The sequence below is a fragment of the Chlorocebus sabaeus genome, chromosome 22, assembly GCF_047675955.1.
Source record: "Chlorocebus sabaeus isolate Y175 chromosome 22, mChlSab1.0.hap1, whole genome shotgun sequence".
Lineage (NCBI taxonomy): Eukaryota > Metazoa > Chordata > Mammalia > Primates > Cercopithecidae > Chlorocebus > Chlorocebus sabaeus.
The window spans coordinates 72790659-72811385 of NC_132925.1; the positions used below are offsets into that span (position 1 = coordinate 72790659).

General features: G+C 36.7%; 1 protein-coding gene across 3 annotated transcripts; it reads right to left on the reverse strand.

The window, feature by feature from the left end:
* Positions 1–235: 235 nt before the first annotated feature.
* On the reverse strand, positions 236–13154 carry KBTBD8 (kelch repeat and BTB domain containing 8). 3 transcript variants are annotated; one of them, XM_007984918.3, is made up of 4 exons: positions 13056–13154; positions 12239–12449; positions 7162–8276; positions 236–3514 (listed from the first exon to the last, which is right to left on the reverse strand). In XM_007984918.3, the coding sequence occupies exons 1-4, from the start codon at positions 13069–13071 to the stop codon at positions 3051–3053; spliced, it is 1806 nt and encodes a 601-aa protein (XP_007983109.1). In that variant the 5' UTR covers positions 13072–13154; the 3' UTR covers positions 236–3050. The 3 variants fall into 3 exon arrangements, with proteins under 3 accessions (XP_007983109.1, XP_007983110.1, XP_037859611.1); XM_007984919.3 differs by lacking the exon at positions 12239–12449 and having other exon boundaries at positions 13056–13152; XM_038003683.2 differs by lacking the exon at positions 13056–13154 and having other exon boundaries at positions 10088–12329.
* Positions 13155–20727: the final 7573 nt, after the last annotated feature.

A 20727-nucleotide genomic window follows, 5' to 3' on the forward strand; every position in this document is an offset into this window, starting at 1 on the left:
ACAAGATTTTAGGCCAGAACAAACAGAACAAAGAATTTACCAATATAAGTGAGCTTGCTTTAGAATTTAAGAAAGTATTATATATATTAACTAGTTCATTTTTTACCAGAGAACAGGTATTCGATAGATTAAAATCTCATTCCATTCTATCAGGACATAAGGTAGTTCATGATTTTTTACCAGATTTTAATTCTGCAACACTCACTAGTCGGATATCACTTGGCAACACTGGAAGTTTTCAATCAGAAAAGGTTTTATTATAAGAAACAATGACATCAGGTAAAAATGCAAAAAATTGTGCAATTATGGCAAAATGTTTAAAAATATCTACACATTTGCCCCCACAGGACTACAGTACTTACTACATACCTGAGCACTGAACATTGAATTCCATTTTAAACTGCTTTACATAGGGAATCTGATTCCTTGATGATCACATCCATTTGTTCTCATGACCAATGAAATCAGCTTGATGCTTAAGCATCAACTTTGTAGAACAGAAAACGAAGATGGAAAATCAAGAATACAATTTCTACTTTCCTATAACATAGTTATACCAAGTCCAGTTTTCAATGTGTAAAAAATATATAGGAAAGTGCTACATACATTCTTCAAATGCAAAAACAAAGTTAAAGTGGAACTGGCATATGTTAGACCTACATTTTAATTATGTAGTACCCATTGTGCCTTTTACTTAAAGTCTTATCACACTATGAAAATGCACCTTAAATATCTAAACATAAACCCACACATGTCACTAATCTTAGTTTCCTAGGACCTCTTCTGAATCCATTTTAAAAGTGGCAAAATATCCCAGCTATATAATTTAAACAAATAGTTCTTCATACAAAATTCAATATATATTCTACTCCCATAACAAATCCTAAGCCTTGCTTTTGACACACTTAACTTAGATCGTACCCTCAATATAAATTGTTATAGCCAAAAGATCAACTGTTGTGCCGACAAAGAGAATAAATCTACTGTTGAATTAGCCACAGTATGTCATTCTCTTATATAACATACAGCACATGTAAATTGCTAACTCAATGTTCTATGTCATGTTTTCAAGTAATGCATTTTTCTAAATACACAAGATTGTCAAAAAGCGGCAGGAAATCTTATTCAACAAAGCTTTCAAAAATAAATTACATGAACATCTCTTGCAAAAAAAAAAATTGTTTTTTTTCTCAGCAATGCAAAACTGTAAAGAATGATTTTTAAAATGCACAGTAATAACTCCAAAACAGCATGACAATAAAAACCAAAAACAAAACAGTAGAAGATAAAACTGGGGAGGTAAAAATATTGACAAAGTTTATACAGAGATTACAGACATACTATCAATGCCGATGAGAAGAAACCACGTATCTAGCTAAGACTAGATTTTAAAATGTTAATTCTAGAAATGCTATCCATTTTAACTTCTGCTTCAGAAAACATTCCCTACTTGTAGAGGTCTATGTAAAGCAGTTTGGAAAGTTTCTGAAAAACGAGGTATGTGATGCAAAGAGGCAATGTTTTCAATTTGTTTCACAGTATCACATTACAAGTTGTGCAAAATTTTTAAAATACGAACCATGCCAGTTTGCTTTCAAGTGAATAAAAATATTGTGATTGAGGGCAGAATCTGTCCTATGCTTATACCCTTTATGAATTATGCTAGGCTTAGTAAAATATGTTACTGATCCAAATGCCTGCCTTAGGTACACAAATAAGTTGGTTTGTCCTTCATGTTAATATTCCTAACTGATTGTTAGAAATTCATCAGTTAAATACAAAAAATGCTTTAGTATCTAGAAAGCTATGGTACTGTTCACTCACTCTTTTCCTTTTCAATCACCTTCAGCTAGAAGGAGGATTCCAATGTAAAAGTATTCATCACTGTTAAGTGCAAAAATGGGAAAAAAAAAATGAGGTTTTAATTGTAATATGAAACTTAAATTAAATTAGACCACTGCAGGAATTTTATGTTTCTGGAAAGCAGAATTTTAAAAGTAGGTATAAAACTTCACATTATGCTCTGCGCAGAAGAGAAATAAGTTACCTTTCCTTGTACCAATAATGAATGGACAGGTAGATGGAAGAGACGGTTGGGCTACAAATGGCCCATGTTAGTGCAAACTGGGTATAATGTTCCTACTATTCTAAGATTGAGTCCAGTTAGATGAGTAACTGGTCATATCTTCCTATCACATAAGTAGAGAATCTTGTGAAATCACAAGAGTTCAACAGGTAAAGAACTGTGGCCATGAAATGCACACCAATTTGAAAGATACGCATAGGCTCAGACCATTTAAATCTATCTAGTTATACACATGAATTAAGTTAGACTAGCACCAGCCACCTGTGAATACGAGCACTTTTCCAGATTTTCACAAATGAGACAGTGTTAGCACTTGAAAAAGTTATCGACAGAAAACTGCCACTTTAAAACTTTAGCTTAACTTAAAGTTACATGGCAAATGGAAACAATCAGACTAAAAGCTCTTTCTGAGACTAATTTTTCCTTCAATCTACTCTAATAACAGAACATATTTAAATCTCAGTACACTTGAAAACAGTACACAAAAATAGATACACATAAATATTCAGAATGAGGATCTAAGTTAGTGCTTCTCTGTGTTAGAGAGGTCACAGCTAAAGTCCTAGTGATATTGCCTCAGATTGTTACCCGTATTTAAAAGTCACATCAAATGAGTTTAGATGTCTTTACCCAATAATACCCTAAATGCTCTTATAAGAGTGCATAGTTGTCCTGATTCTTCTGGTACCTCAGTTACTATTTATCACAAAATTATAAAATGAAATGATTGATTTTATGCCAGGAAAAAAAAAATGCTGATAATTGCACTTCGTTGTCTTTTCCTTACTGAAATGAAATGTCACAAGGATGAAGGAAAATCCCTCCCTACCCTGCGATCTTTAAGCATACCCATTTTCCACATATAAAACTCTCAGCTTTCTGAAATACTGTCAGCACTCTTTTGTATCAAAGACAAGTTTCCTAAGAATGAGATGCCAGTGATGCACTAAGGCCTGCTACTCATTTAGAGTACTTTCTGAAGACACTGAGGATACAGTTTAGCAACAGCACATTCAAAATGCCGGCCAAGGTCCCAGAGCCGATCTGGGGTCTCATACACTTTCATCCACTGGTCAGCAATGTCATCATATTGGTAAAGGGAATTTTTTCTGCTGGTTCTGAAGACGTGTTCTTCGACAGTCACTTGAGTAGCTCGAACAAATAAATGGAGTTTGTTCTGGAAAAGTACCAGTTTAAGGTATGGATTTATGGACTGATCACATGGAAAGTCTTTCTTACGAGTCCATTTATTTAGCTCAATATCATAGGCTTCTACAGTAAACATACGTTGATGATTTCCACAGGTTCCAGCTATGTAGTAGATAGAATCCTTGTATACAGCTGCTAAGCCCTGGATTCTAGGCACAGTCATGGGGGTCAGGAAACCCCAGTAGTCTTTTTGAGGCTCATAGAAGAGGAAAAATTCTCCTAAAAAAAGAAAACAAGAATATGTATATTTTATGTTTGGTTTTTGGTTATATGTTGTAACTACAACCTCTAAAGATTAAAGGGCATAATTTTCTATATATTTCACTTTCTAAAACATTTTCTTTATAATCTCCGGAGATACATTCATATGGGTTACGAAATACCTTAAAACTTTGTCATTCCATGACACAATATAACCGATAATATTATAATCAACCTGAATTGGGAGGTTTGTATTGGGAAGGTATAAGGAGTTACTTGGGTTTGATCGTAGAATTGTTAAGAGCTTGATTCTGGCCGGGCACAGTGGCTCATGCCTGTAATCCCAGCACTTTGGGAGGCTGAGACGGGTGAATCACTTGAGGTGAGGAGTTCAGAGACCATCCTGGTCAACATGATGAAACCCCACCTTCATTAAAAATACAAAAATTAGCCAGGTGCGGTGGCAGGCACCTGTAATTCCAGCTACTCAAGAGGCTAAGGCAGGAGAATCGCTTGAACCTGGGAGGTGAAGGATGCAGTGAGCCAAGATCACGCCACTGCACTCCAGGCTGGGTAACAATGTGAGACTCCAGCTCAAAAAAAAAAAAAAAAAAAAAAAAATTTATTCTATTTGCTCTATCCAATTTGTGTGTTTATAGAAAATTCATTTCACTCTAACTCTAAAAAAGCATTATTAGTAGTGTTCAGCCAGTAAGACCAAAATGCATACATACAACATCACCATAAATATGCCATGATAAATGTGTATGCTATTTCATTAGAAGACAGCAGATGGAATTATACAGATTTATGCTTATGGATCACTGATGTGCTTACCTGAATGTTGCTATAATGCAAAGACAAATATTCAGCAGGAGAAAACATGCCTTTAATAAGATAGAAAACACATACATGGTTTGTGATGTTGACTCTGAGTCAGTTTCTATTTTGATTTGACAATAAAAAGGTATGCTGAGTCAGACTGCCAATATGAAAATGTCTGAAAGAATTAAAGTAGTGAAGATTTACAAGAGTTTTGCTAATTATAGCATCTGTATAAAATCTTTGTAATAAAAATCTGAACCCTTTATGAACAGATTAAATGATACTTCAATAGCCACAGATAGTACAACATAAGCTTCTGACTACGCATGTCAGGTTTATTTATGTAAAGAGGCTTTGTTTAGATTAGAAATACCAGATTCTAAATTGAGCTTCCCCTTGAAAACTGTTTTGAACTAGGGTTACTCTTATCTACAAATTCAACTACCTACTTCATAACAGTGATGCTTTGCCTTCAACTGACTTAAAATAGCTTGTTAAGCTCCCAGATTTGCTTGCACATCATCTGCCCTTATTGCCTAACTTGTAACAGGATTCTTGATAAAGAAGGTAGGAAATTTAAACTTTGTAATGTGTGCTACTTCTCTATAAATTTCTTATAGATAAGAAAGTAAAGACGACAAACCAAAGAAGTTGAATTTTAAAATCTAAAGTACTCTTTAATAAGTTAAAGCTAATAATATGCAATTAAGAAACCCTTAGGGCTTCAGAATCCTCTTATGTAAAATATAACCTCAAATTAAATGATGTTAATAATTCCAGCCCTGAAATTCTATTAATTCATTGCTAGTGTGCTTTAGTATTTGCATTAATATACAACCTTTACATTCCAAATAGGAATCTAATTCTACCTCTATCAACTAACAGTTAGGCAGTAAGACCAAAATACACACATACACAGCTTCATCATACTGGATGACATAACCTATCCAACTATACTGGACGGATTTTGATTTGACAATAAAAAGGTATGCTGAGTCAGCAATACATCCATTGCTATATTCCATTTTTCTGCAAGACAGCAAACCCAAATCATGCCCTGTGCTTCTATTTAACTAAAATAACGAACCAGAGACTACAACTCCTTCTGAGGAATTAACTTGACACTGAACTTAAACAAATGGGCTCGGATATTACTAGGAAATTTTTAGTTAAATAAAGGATTAGAGCAAGGAACACAATTTTTAAAAGAAAACAATGGTGGGAGGCCAAGGTGGGTGGATCACTGGAGGTCAGGAGTTCAAGACCAGCCTGGTCAACATAGTGAAACCCCGTCTCTACCAAAAATTCAAAAATTAGCCAGGCATGGTGGCGGGTGCCTGAGACTGAGGTGGGAGAATCATGTGAACCCAGGAGGCGGAAGTTGCAGTCAGCCAAGATCATGCCACTGCACACCAACCTGGGTGTCAGAGTGAGACCCTGTCTCAAAACAAAACAGAAAGAAAGAAATGAAAGAAAAGAAGGGAAGGGGGAAGGGGAAAGAAGAAAGAAAGAAAACAATGGGATAAGGGCAGTCATGCATCAATTAATGACAGGGACATATTCTGAGAAATGCATGGTTAAGTGATACTTGTCCTTGTGCAAAGAACTTCATAGAGCATACTTACACAAACCTAGATGGGAGCTTACCACACACCTAGGCTACACTGTAGCCTATTGCTCCTAGGCTACAAAACTGTACAGCATGTGACTGTACTGAGTACTCTAGGCAACTATAACACAATGGGAAGCATTTTTTGTATCTAAACATATCTAAACATGGAACAAGTACAGTAAAATTATGCTATCATAATCTTATAGGACCACCATTGTGTATGTGATCCATCACAGACCAAAACATTACATGGCACATGACTGTATATCTTCATAGAAGCTGCTCCTTTTCCTTAAGTAGCAGTGTGAGAAAAACATAAATTGAAGGACACATATGAAGAATAAGGATGTTGCTATTATCTACACTGCATTAAACATTCAAGCAACTAAAATATGTAAGAAACCAAATAAAAGGAAAATACTAGTTATCACAAATCAGAGCCTTGAATCAAATGTCTTATTTACTCTGACTCAGTCACTCTACCTCTACTGTATTTTTGTCAAAGTAGTCCTTAACCGTTAAAAAAACAAACAAACAAACAAAAAACACTACATATATCAGACAGTCCCACTTAAAATGGCAAACCAAAAAAAAGTGACATCTCAAAGTTTTCCGGTGAAAACAACTGAAAATGTATTATGAAAGGCAACATAAACAGCAGTGAGGGTGAAACTTAAAGACTATACTTCCAAACTCTTTGTAATTAAGTTTCATAACTTTTGCAATAATAAGGCTTATATAAAACTCTTTGGTAACTAAATAGTATAACTTAATTAATGCTTTGTTCCTTTTTCTCTTTCAAACTAATCCAGTAAATTCCATCAACACCAGTTGCTACATCTCAATGTAACTCAAGAGCAAAAACAGCCATGTAACAACCTTGCTATTTATTTCAAGTCCTACAAAGTACTCTGAAATAGTTATCCCAAACTGCCGAACTATTATTTATTAAAGAATGTTTTCAAAAATAGTTATTCTACATGACATCAAGACACAAAATCATTAAAAAGTATAGGATTATTTTAGTAATTTAACAATACCTGCCTTTTTTAAATTCAAGAGTTTATTTTCTTTATAGCTCTTTACAGAACAGACTGTTCCAATAGTTTGATAAGGAAGCTGGAGGTATTCCTCAATTAACAGGAACACAACTGTTTCAGTATAATTAAGTAAACCACAGCTTGATGTGTTACCCTTCCATGAAAAACTGAATCACTTAGGCACCTACCCTGTAAAACATAGATCTTCTCTTTGTATTCCACAGCATTATGAAATTCCATTGCAACTGGCATTGCGCAAACAGTCGTCCAGCAATTCTCTCTACTGTCGTAGCACTCAACAGATTTTAGTGAGTTTCTCCCATCACCTTCATAGACACGACCTCCGATTGCATACATTTTACCACAGCAGTAGACAAGTTTGCAGCCTATTCTAGCTCGAAGCAAGGATGGTTTGGATAGCCATCTATTGGTGGAATGATCATACATCCAGAAATCATTTTCTGCCTTATGGTCGATGGAGACCTCACTGCTGCTTGGCCTGTACCCTCCTGCAATGTAAATGTCATTATCTGGTGATACAAGAATCCCAACTTCTCTCAGGTCATTTGGTGGTTTGCATAGTTTAAACACCTTTCCTGTGACTATATCTAGACAAGGCACTGTTTGCTTCTTTCCTGAGTGTTTGTGGGCAGCATCAAAACATATGATCATTTCAGAAGCAGTCATTCCAAGCCTCTGTGTACAGCCATTGGTATTGGATGGTCCCTTTTCTACACAGCTTTTGGCTACAGCCTGTGCAAACTGAGGTGGAATTTTCTCTATGAAGGTATCTTCCATCAGAGGAAAACGTATGCATTTAGCAAAAATTTCTGGAAGGTGCACTTCTCGTTCATTCTGTTCATGTTCAAACCACCTTATAATGCTTTCATAAACATGTTCTTCTCGGTCTACATTTAAATCATCACTGTCTAATATACTTATCAGCTGGTCTTTTGTCAACTGGAGAAACTCTTGTTCTTTGGTGACACACAGAAACTTTTTACGGATGTATTCTTTTGATCGATCTCCAAGTTCCTGATGACCATAATGATCAGCAAAGATAAAGACCCCAATAGAATTTTGTGGGTCCAAATGACTGATCATATACTGAGCACATTGGTCTTGGATGGAAGGAATCTGGAAGATGCTAGCTGCAGTGAACAAGGCTTGAACATTGGCCTCTGTGAGAATAACTCTGGAGGTGTAGGCATAGTTCAACACTAAATCCATCGATTCAGCTTCAACACCGACTATTCGAACTTCTTTTTGAGTACTTTCTGTAAGGCCGCTAGTGAACATGGATCTAAGAAGGAAAGAGTGGTTACTATTACATGTGTGCTATAAATCAAAATTATTGTGGCAAGATTTTAAAAGTACAAAGTTACCACAAAGATAACCTTTTGAAACTGAATATTTCCTAAAACAGTCCCTGATATTATGAATAGGAGTAAAAATTGATAATGTATCAGAAGGATTTAGTCTGGCTAACCTCAAAACCTGTACTCTCAGGGCTAGCCCGCTTTGTGCCAACTATGAAAAAAGGAGAGTACACCTAAGTAAATGCAAATCAAAAGGTGACACACATATTCCAGGTCACTTTATTTTCCTAGAAGCCCCTATCCAGAGTTCTGGTCAAGTTGCCTTAGGGACATCAGTTCTTAAATTGCGCCATGCCAGTCAGAAAGCTTAAGAATACTGGCCTGGTGTGGTGGCTCACGCCTGTAATCCCAGCACTTCAGGGGGCCGAGGTGGGTGGATCACAAGAGGTCAGGAGTTCAAAACCTGCCTGGCCAAGGTGATGAAACCCCATCTCTACTAAAATAAAAAATTAGCCGGGTGTGGTGGCACACCCTGTAATCCCAGCTACTCAGGAGGCAGGCGGAAGTTGCGGTGAGCTGAGTGCCAGCCTGGAAGACAGAATGAGACTCCATCTCAAAAAAAAAAAAAAAAAAATACCTATAAAGGTATCATCATGATATATTAGTATACAAAGAAACAACCTAATAAAACATGTCATGTCCTGGTGAAAATTACAAGGCAACTTGTATCCAAAATATATCTTTAAAATGTTCATCTTAAAAAAGCAAGAAGTTCTTTAAAAGTACATATTCTCCACCTACTCTTTTTTAAAACTGTTATCTTTTGAATGCTTCCTTAACCATTATAAGTAATATAATAATCACTTCACTTACCCTTGGAAATTTTGAGAACATTTGCTTAAAAGCAAATACTTCATTTTCTCAAAGATACCGTATTTTACCTATCTAAATCTACACATAAATAAAGATTATGGTAGAGTCAATATATAATGCCTCTTTTAAACAGAGTTTAATAGTTAACCGATTATTTGAAGATAATGGTTTTTAAAACCCCAAACTTTTACCTTTGAGACCAAGTTGGTTTTTTCTATTATTAAAATATTGTTGCATTTATGGGATTTTCTTGACTGAAACATTACACAGCCTGGCTCTTTAAGTATTAGTCACTTGCAAACATCATTTGCCTTTCTTTTCCCTCCTTTAAAGTTTCATTCTAGATGATCCAGACCCATCTTATTTAATTTTTGTGATGTTATGAAAAATGAATTGCAAAGATTTCCAGTCACTTAAAAAATATGTCTCAAATTCATGGAATTTATTTTAAAATGCAGTATGAGAAACACTGGAGGTACAAGGATTCAACTTGCTGCCCAGGTTAATCATCTTCGAGTCCTGGTTTTACTTCTACAATGTACATTTTAATTTAGTATCACACAGGCTTTTTTGATGACTAAAAACTAGATGTTCCTATGTATGTGCTGGTTTTCAATTCAGGTGCTGCAAGACTCACCTATACAGCTACCAATTAAAAAGAAAAATAAAGCCCTGTGTTAGGGAGAGATTAACTCCCAAAGGAGGATATACCACATATCCCTTTATCATGGGAACTACTGTTGACTTGAATAGGCTCGTCTTACACACAGGAGTGGTCTGACACTTCATGAGTTTTCCTTTGCTCTAGAGTAAGTTCTTCATGTAAACTCAACACAAATGAAGCCAGGGCACTTCCTTACACAAAATCCAGAGTAGCAAAAAATTTCTAATGATCATACAAATTTCAATTCTGATGACTTACTGGTATCATGAAACAGCCATTCCAGATTTCCAGCTATTCTAATTCTTCCACTAGTGATGCAAGACACAGAAACATTAAGTATGACTTTCTACATCCCACACAGGAAGCAGCACTGGTACCAAGAAACTTCAGTACAAAAACCTCTAGCAAGAGATCAAATTCTAATCCTTGAGTTTTCTAGCCAAATATCTTTATTTCAATGCACATATCGTATCCGCAGAAAATTTCTCAAGTATTTTTTACTCCTTTTTAAAATTAACTTAATAAAATTAAAGAATTTAAGATGTTAAGGAATCAAGAAAATCAGGAATCTATCATAGCATACCTCTTTTAAAGTAAAATTTTTTTCTAAGTCTTCAAAAATGAAAAATGAAACTGCAAAGTGAAAATGTCATACTTATGTAAACTTACTAAGTATACTTATTAAATACAGTGCTTAATAAGTATACTTAATATGTATACATATGTCATACTTATATACGCTTACTAAGTATTATACTTAATAAGTATTCTATCATTTAAATGTCATACATACATTAAATATAACACTTAGTAAGCATACATAAGTATGACATTTAAATGACAGAATCCAGATTATTAAATTTCAGTAAGATATAGACATTTTTACTTTGCATTTTTTTTTTGTTTTGTTGGCTTTTTTTTACTATTCAAATGCAATATACAATAAAAATGTTTTAAAGGAAACTTTAAAAAGGACCTAGTGTACCCACTCTTGTTCCTTAAGAGTCATATGGCGACCAAGCCTGGCTCTGGAATCAAATGTAGCCTTTGCCATTTACTTGTTGGATAGATGATTTAGGGAGGTTATTAAAACATAATCTCACGGAGCCTCAGCTTCTTCATAAGTAAAATGGAACAACAACTATGCAGAGATAGGATTATAAAGATTATATAAGGCAATACATGACCTAACCATATCTAATAGATAATCTGGGTAAGTGAATCTCACCAAAGTTTCCATTACCAGGCCAAACTTCATACCTTCTGCATATGTGAAGTTGTTTTTTTTTTTTTTTTTGGTTTTTTTTTTTCCGAGCTCACTGTCCTGCGATGATTAATACTTAGTAGTCCAATGACCTACCCTAGGCAAGTCTAAATGGTTACATCAGAAGCATCAGACTGAAGTGACTATATTTAACCCAGTATTCTGAGAAAGAGGAACCAGAAACTACTGTTGGAACATTACACAGTTATGTGCCCTATAAACATAAGCACCTTCAAAAGGAAAAATCACATTCAGAGTGTAGTTGATAACTTGACTATTATTTATGCACCACTTGTGAATACTGAAAGGCTTAAAGTGAGCATTAGACACAAAAGAAGTTAACCCCAAGCAGAAAGTTGCCTTTTCCACTAATCTTAAAGTAGGAAGTTATTTTTCAGACCCAAGTTTTTAAATTTTACTTTTAAAAGTTTTATAGTAAACAATATAAGTAAAAATAAAAACTTCGTTTAACGTACTTCTAGAAATCTTGGAAATTATTAATTTGGGGCCTTAGGCACATAGAAACTATATTCATTCTTGCTTTGACCCCCATAGCATTTAAACAATCTATTGAGTGGTAATTTGTTTTTGAAGGAACATGCTACATGTTTTAAGCTCTTTTATAAAAGACTCCCATGCACTAAAGAAACATGCATTATGGATAACTGTTTGAAAGAAATTCTAGGTCAGCACTGTCCAATAAAATTGCCAATGATGAAAACGCTGTATCTCTGTGCTGCCCAATATGGCAGCCACTAGCTACAGGTGACCACCAAGCACTCAAAAGGTGTTTAGTGTACCTGGGGAACTAAATGTTTTATTTTATTTAATTTATAATTTAAGTTTAAACAACCACACACGGCTACTGGCTGCCATACTGACCAGCACAAGTCTAGATTTTCCCGTCATTTACCTCAAACATACACACAGGCCCACTAACTTAAAAACCAATCACCCGAAATCTAGAAGAATCCCTCAAGTCAAAAGAAGGTCTTAATAAGAGAGGACCTGTTTTCTAGTTTCAAGAAACAAAGTCATTGGTTTCATTTCATTATCGCATCTCAATATAAACATCAAGTGGACAATACTGAGGGGGAAAGGGAGCTTGGTGCAGATACCAACAGAATTTCCTACCATCATCATACCTGAAGTAAGGGCTGATTGCAGCAAGAACGTTTCTATGACAGGAAAATGTTTTCCCGTGATCCACTTCCACTACAATGTCTGTCAACTGTCCTTCATCGTACATTGTTTTGAGTTGCTTAAGAATACTGCAAGCATGGAAGGGGTCCATGGCATCGCTGGCTGGGTCTGAAGATGGAATCCCATTCGGTGTTGGGGAAGACTTACTTAAATCTAGGAGGAGAAAAATCGTACAACCACAAGTGCCGAGCCAGTTACGGCGTCGCGGGATTTTTTTTGTTTGTGTGTCTGCTTGCTAGGCTTTTTCCCCCTACAAATATGTACAAATGTCTGTGGATATATGCACGACCTCGTGGGACCGCGAGTTTAGGATCTGAGAGACAGAGGGCGGAGCGCGATCGGCGGAACAAGTTCAAAGGCCAGCCTGCTCCTGCGGAGCCCGGCGAGCCCGGCACCCGTGCTCGCGGAGGGAACGCGCTCGCAGCCCAGGCGAGGCGTCTGCGCGGACTCCGCCGAGAGCCGAGGGCAGAGCCTCACGAGGGAAGCTCGACCAACGGCGGCCGACGGTGCCCCCTCAAGCCGCCTCCCGCTGCCTCCTGGGGCGCAGCGCCGGCGGGTACCCAGCCTCCCCATCCCAGTCCCGCCGGACCGCCCACCGCCCTCCGCACCATTCATCCTCCCTCCCCTCATTCCCCTCCACCGCCTCATCCTTCCCTCTAGCTCCGCACCGCTACGTCCTCATCCCACTGCCTTTGGCCGGCCCCGGTCCACCTTCCCCCTCACCTCCCTCCACGCCGCCCTGGCCACCACACGACCCACCTGCCGACGCGGCCATTTCTCGATGGGGCCCCGGTTCCAGCTATTTAAAAAGGAAATGTCATTTCGCTTCTCTAGCTCCCGGGTTCCGGCTCTTCTAAGCTTCCCCTGGCCAATGGGGTGTCCTGTGCATCTGGCTCCGCCCCTAGCCACCAAATTCCTGGCGCTGATTGGCCGCGACGCGAGCACATGCGTGTCGGGAAATGTAGTTTGGTTGCCCCGGCTCCCGCGTGGTCCGGGTCGGGCGGAGGCCCAAGCCGGGAATTCCTATTGGCTGATTCGGGCGGAGGTGGAGAGCAGGGAGCTGGCCAGCCTGTGGCCGTCGAGCGCGCAGTGCCTGCCGGGAGAGGTAGTCTTCTGGCGGAGGAGAACTGTCATTCTGAGGGGCTGGGGTAGGGAAAGCTCTTCAAGTGCGAATTTCCCCATTTTAGGCCTCTCTCCTGGCCCCCGGCACATTTTTTTACCTTTTTCTTCTTCCGTAAACTTCCTGCCAGTGACTGTCTTCCGGTATGAAATCAAGCTCTGCGTGAGAGCTGTAAAACCAGAAAAATTTGGAAATGGACAGGAGGGCTGTTGTCCAAAAATGCAAAGGAAATCTGACGTCCCACCCTGAAGAAAAATATCAGAAGGCCCAAAAGCAAGGCGTCTCTAATGAGTCACCTATGACACCCAATTGAAATAGCATCGCCTTGGCCGGGTGCTCTGGTTTCCACAGATTAACTTGGTCTGGTTACAGCGGCTGCTTAGGATCTGTAACTCCCACTGGTGCCTTGGTTTTCTAGCACATCCAGAGAACACCTGTTCTGCACGTGAACATTATAGAAGGATCCAAGATGCTTTACTTTTTGCTCTTGGGAAATGGAGGGGATACAATACTAAGTATTCCGGGATTTCCTTTGAAAAAATACCGGAGTGCCCTGAGCCCGGAGCCAGGGATGATTACTGACGCCCTGGCTCTTTAGTTACTATATGTGAGAACTGACATAAGACCTTTCAACTTCTGAGCACTTAGATCCTTCACCTGTAACATGAAGTAATAGTAATCCGTATTCCATCGACTTCATAGGCTGCAACCCTTTGGAAAGAAAATCAAAATTTTACTGTTGACCAATTTTTATATACTCATCTTGTGTTTCTAACATCTAACGGGGTGCCTGACACATTATAGATGTTTAATATTTTAAAAATAAATGTAAGGTGCAAATGAGCTAACGTTGGGAATGCTATTTCTAGAATGTTAAAATGTAAGGAAGTATTAGTGAATGGGAAGAATTTCAGTAGACGTATAGTTAGCCCGTGTGCATAACTTTTCTAGCAATGAAAAGATCAAACAGTTGAATTTCTTGATAAAGAAAGGATCTTGGAATTTAAATTGTGATTGAGAAAGAGAAAGAATTATGAAAAACAATTCAGTTCTGTCCCCTAGGTCTGCTGAGAAATTTAGAACTCAAAATACTGTAATCCCATGCAAGTTAACAGGAAGTGGTGGTGTTTCCTCATGACTAGGGTTTATGCATATCCATATGCACTTATAATTTCCTCTTTGTGAATTTCCTGTATGCACATTTCTGGATGGATGAAATTGACTTAATTTTTGTTACTCATAACTTTACTTTTTCATTGTTATGGTGTTGCTTTCTAATTTATTAAAATGATAACATTTTATGACAATATGGATAGTATTGAGGAAAAAACTGGCATTAATCTTTAGGGTTTGACAACATCTGACGATATTGCAAATAAAAATAGGGGGCATGCGTTATTTGAGACATATTAAACTAAAATATCATTTGTTGTTTATCTGAAATTCAAATTTAATTGGGTGTTATGTATTTTATCTGGCAACCTTTTCAAATCTCTTAAAATTGAGGAGTTTTGTTTGTGCTTCGTTGTTGTTTTGTAGCCATCTATCTACTTAAGCCTTAAGAAACTTGGTCAATTAAAAAAAATTCAATTCTCAACTTAGTAACAAACAGACTTGACAATATTGTTTGATTAGTTAAAAGACAGTGTTCTGATTCTTTGACCCACAAAGATTTATAAATTGGAGGTGGAGCAGAATACAAAGCACAAAAGCCAATCTAAAAATAAATAGAAAAAAAATTATAGGTACAAAGTTGCCATTTATATGACACTGTAAATGGACTCCTTTCTACTGGGCAGATGGCATTACATATTAGAAAAACACAGAATAAGTAGCAGGATCTCGAAAAATTGAGTCAGTTGTACCACAACTATTCTTTCTCAATGATCCATAAGAATATTGGGGAGATTCCTTTTCAGGATTGATACTAAATAGCCAAAGGTTACAGCTTTGTTTTCAAACAGCTCTAATTTGAATTTTAGTAAGAACCTCCCGAATCTACTGCACATCTGGAAAGAGCAGCAAAAGTAAACCAGTTTTCATCTTAAGGTATTAAGTACTATATTGAAATTTTCTCCTATATTCAAAGTTTAAAGTAAAATCAATTAAGGATGGAAATTGAAAAATTGAACCAGAATATTTGAAGGTCTTATATTTAGTTCAAATTAGACACTTAGAGCTTTATTATTTTAATATATATTGTTTTACCTAGGAATCACAAGCAAAGAGAATCACTATAATCATGGTTGCTTGAGAGAAGAAAAGTCTTTACATTTAAATTCTAGAAAAGATGAAGGATTGCGAAGGCATCAAATTTGGAAAATGAGAAATTGAAGGCTCCTTGTTTTTTTCTGCTTTCATTTCAAGAGAATGACTTTTAGCAATTATCAGCTATACCCAGGCTACTCTCAATAATACCACACAACATGAGAATGATAGCAACTCTGATGAAGAAGATGTAAAAGAAAATAGAACTTCACTTCTGCAAATCGATTCTGCAGTTTTCCAATTTCCCTGTTCAGTAGTGGTTGGGGCTGTGAAATTGACCAGGGCTATATAAAATGAAAGTAAAGAGAGAATACTTGAAACTCGTACCTTTTAGCAAATGACAATCTTATATATTTATCCTTCTCAGCCTACAGCTACAACCTTCTTGGTATTTTCAGTGTGACTTTTTTTCTTGCTAAAAACTTCTACATTGGCTAGATAAATGAAACAACAAAAGTGATTATTCAGTATAAATTTAATATGACATCAGATACACAAAGTATTTTTAAATTTCTAAAACCTTATATATTGCCCATGATTTAGTTTCTTTAAATACAAAACTCTAAATAGATACTAACATCAAGTTTACTGATTGAGCAGCACTGGGCTTTGTTGTATTTTTAATTTTTTATTCCCTGTGAGGTTATGTGAGGATTCAACATGGTAATAACTAGAAGATCGCATTTCATGAATCACTGAATTTGATCGTACTGGAGGATATTAACGTGCATTAATTTTTAAGTATTTGGAATTTAATATATACATGAAAAAAAGACTGTGAAACTAGTGGCAGTAATATTCAGTTCCTCAGAAATATTGATTGCCTCCTCCCACTACCTGCATTCTAAGAAGGCACTGTTTGAATCAATGTTTCCTGTAAAAAACTAGATAGATATATAGACAGACAGATAGATAGGTAGGTAGGTAGGTAGATAGGTAGATAGATAGATAGATAGATAGATAGATAGATAGATAGATAGACAGACAGATAGACAGATAGATCGATAAATATTAGATGGATGTAGAGATATGAGATTCCTAATCTCAAGGATCTTATAGTTTATCTGTGAAAATAAAACTTATTCCCATGAAAATCAACTAGAAAAGGAGAACTAAGGGCAACCCCTAGTTAGCATAAAATAAATATTTCAGACAATTAATGTTAGGGATTTCGAAAGAGATAAGGAATTCTGTTTAGCTGGTGTGGGATTTAAGCTGAACATCCGAAGAGGATACACCATAGAACTATTTGCAAAAGTGATGGAATACTTTCTTGCCTAATTGCTTTATCTTGGATTGACCGAAAAGGTAAAGCATTCACTTTAATATTGATAGGGCTTAATTTAGGAATAAAACAAGGAAAAGGGATTAAAGAGTGTTACCTACTTTGTTGCACTTAATTTCACCTTTTAATTAAATTTTCTAAGAACATCGTTATAAATGAAGTGACCAAAGCCTGGAGAATTTCAGTAACCTGCCCATAGTCTTTTAGGGGTCTTTGGCTCCAAAACCAACTCTCTTTTGATAACAGCATATAAAGGTCTGGGAATAAAATGGGGTATTGAAATTGAGGTGTAGGATTTTCTCCCTGTTGAACATATCCGGTTCTGTGTCAAACACAAGGTCAGTCAATGTCTGTCATGAATGGACAGAATTATTAGTATAGGTTTGAGATGGTTTCATGCCCCAAGAAATTGAAAAAAAAAGAAAGAAAGAAAGACTAGAGAGATATAAGTCATACCATTAAACTAATTTGACTTTATCAGATCAAATTTATAATTTTAGAGGTATAGTGATTTAGGACTTTTTATCTGTTCACTAAATAATGAAAAGAAATAGCTAAAATATATATGTGTGTGATTAGCCATTAATATTTATTAAGTTGACACTTCTTCACTGTTCTACTGAAAGATTGAATTATTGTACAAGATTGGAGATCCTGAATAGAATTACTCTATAGTACCCTTAATTTATTCAATAATATTCAAACTTAGAATGATTGCATGAGCCAAAGCCACTGTCAAAATGTGAGACATCAGCACTCTTCTCTGTTTGAAGATTAGCTTATAACCCAAATAGAACTAATGGAATTAAACAATGATTGTTGATTCTTCCTAACCCCAATTATGATTTGATTTTTTTTTAAGTTCATGGAATCGCTAAAAACTCTAAATGTAAGGAGAATCGGGGGCCAGTAATCTTCAGTGTGTAAACACAGGAACTGAAATTCATGAAGAATAGGTATCAGGTGTTTGGAAAGGAGTTCCTTAAACCCAGCAGAGAGAACATAGAGGATGAGTAGTTGATTATATTTTAATCCCCCAAATACTCAAATATTTATAAGTCAAATCTATTGACATATCACAATAATTTCAGGGATTTTTTTTCTGGTTGTTCTACACATGGTTTTCTTTATCTCAGCACTATTGGTATTTTCAGCTAGATGATTCTTTGTTGTGGAGGCTGCCCTAGGAATTGTCAGCTACTTAGCAGCATTTCTGTCCTCCACCCACTAGGTGCCAGTAGCACCTCCCTCTCAGTTATGAAAATGAAAATGGCCCCAGATATTGTCTAATGTCTTCTGGGGGAAAATCATCGCAGTTGAGAACAAGTGTTCTCCAGCATACTCCTCCTACCTGTTCTGTGGTCCTCTGTGCTGTATGTTCTCCCACTTTGCTAACAGCACTATTAAAGTTTACATAAGTGTACTTTGTTTATTATTTAAAAGTAGTTTGTTTTCATTTTAAATATCCATTTCACAGTGTAGAGTTATACTCCTTGGTTCACAACACAATATTATCTTTGGTCCATATACTCCATCTCTTTTGCTACATATGTGCTATTGCCTTCAATCCCCGTTCTTTACTCCCATCATCTTCCAGCTTCAAATACAACCATTTTAATGGGTTTGATGTGGATCCTGTGTTTCTTTTCTCATAAAATATGTCTTAATGTATTGAATATGTGTTAATTATGTGCTCTTATGATTTATATAGTGGTATCATGCTGTGGATCTCAGTTTGTTTCTAACTTTTTCACTTGGTACCATGTATTTCAGGTCTATGCATGATGCTTTGAGTGCATGTAGTCAATTCTTTATATTCTTTACATTCCTGTCAACTAGCTTATTGTTTGATATGTATCACAAAATGCTTACATAATTAATTACCTAAATGAATATATTGAATGGAAATGGATGTAGTGAACAGAATAATGGCTGTCCAAATAAGGGCACTCTAATCCCCAGAACCTGTGACCATGTTATCTCACATGGCAGATGAGACTTTGAAGATGTGATTAAATTAAGGATTTCAAGATTTAGGGGTTTTCCGGGTGGGCTCATTGTGATCACATGGTCCTTATAAGAAGAGATGTGATTACAGAAGCAGAGGTTGAGTGACATGCTTTGAAGATGAAATAAGGGGGCATGAGACAAGGAATGTAGGCAGCCTCTAAATGCTAGAAAAGGCAAGGGAATGGATTCTGCCCTAGAACTTGCATGAGGAAGGCAGTCCTGCCACCATTGTGGTTTTGGACTTCTGACAACCAGAACTGTAGGATAATTTGGATTGTGTTAAACCACTAAGATTGTGGTAATTTGTTACAGTAGCAAAAGGAAAGTAGTACAATGGATAAACAGTAAACTGTTATACATAATTCATCCATCGTAGTAGTACTGTATTACTGCATGAAGAGTCATTCATTCATCGTGCTATTACCATGGATGAATTACTACATAAAGAGTTTACTGAGTTTTCCAACCATTGAACTCTAAGTTTCATGGCCTCACTTTTACTTCTCTCTGTTCTCTCCTCCCTGTCTCTCCATCAAATGTTTAATACTAATAAAAATGGAGAGAATCTTAACATTTAAAAGAACTCAAATAAATAATACTTTAATGGGAAAATTGCAAGGTAAACAGTCACCCTAAATCTATATGTAAAGCATATATTTTTATTGCAGCAGGGGCTCCCTGGGTCATCTTGTGAGAAGAGTGAGATTCAACATGCGAGGGAATTGCAAAAGGGCCTGAATACCAGGAAGTATGGTTGCGTGTGAGCCATATTTGGAGATGAGCCACCTTACTGGCTGTAAGACTTAAAGATGGCAGGTTAATATGATAGAGACTTCAAGCCTTAGTCATAATTGTGGCTGAATGCTGTATATATATCTGGAAACAAAATTATAACACTAAGTAGATTAGTTGTGACACAAGGCCAAAGAAGCATCTTAAGAACAGATGTTTTACATGTTTCTCTCTTGCATACCCAGTTTAATCCCTAAGAAAGAAATATATTCACTTAATTACAGTAGATTTGAGCAACTCGGTTTACCATAATCCATGGAGAAGAACCAGCCTTTAACTGATCTTGTGCCAATTCAAATACATGGCTGTTTTCTCCAACCTTTCTCAAGACCTCTTTGTTAGAGAACACATAGCTCTAACTTGTGTCTGTGTCTGCACAATATATAGGTACCTGCTTTTCTGGGGTATCAGAGTGAGAATCACTCTTTAGGAGGTAGATTCTCATAGTTGTGAAGAGGCACACACTCTGCAATCAGACTTCCTAAGTTCAAATCTCACTGAAACACTTTCTAGCTATGATGCAGAGGAAGCTAATAATTTCTTCATGCCTCAAGTTTCTCAGTTTTAAAATTAGGTTATAAGAGCATTAACCTTAGAGAACTATTATAAGGAGTAAAGGAGATAATCTATGCAAATATATGTAGAGTGTTTCGCTCAGCCACTGGTACAGAGAAAGTACTCAGTAAATATTAGTTATTAATTATTACTTGTGGTAGTACTTGAATAGTAAAGTGAAAATTCCATTTGATTTTTCAGGTTATTATAGCAATTAATTTGTTGTTCTTCATGGTAAATTAACCAGTTTACGGATTAATTACAGTTAAGCTGGAGCAGGAACCTGAGATGCAGCTGTCTTCCCAGCTCAATATGGTGGCATAGGCCGGGCGCGGTGGCTCAAGCCTGTAATCCCAGCACTTTGGGAGGCCGAGACGGGCGGATCACGAGGTCAGGAGATC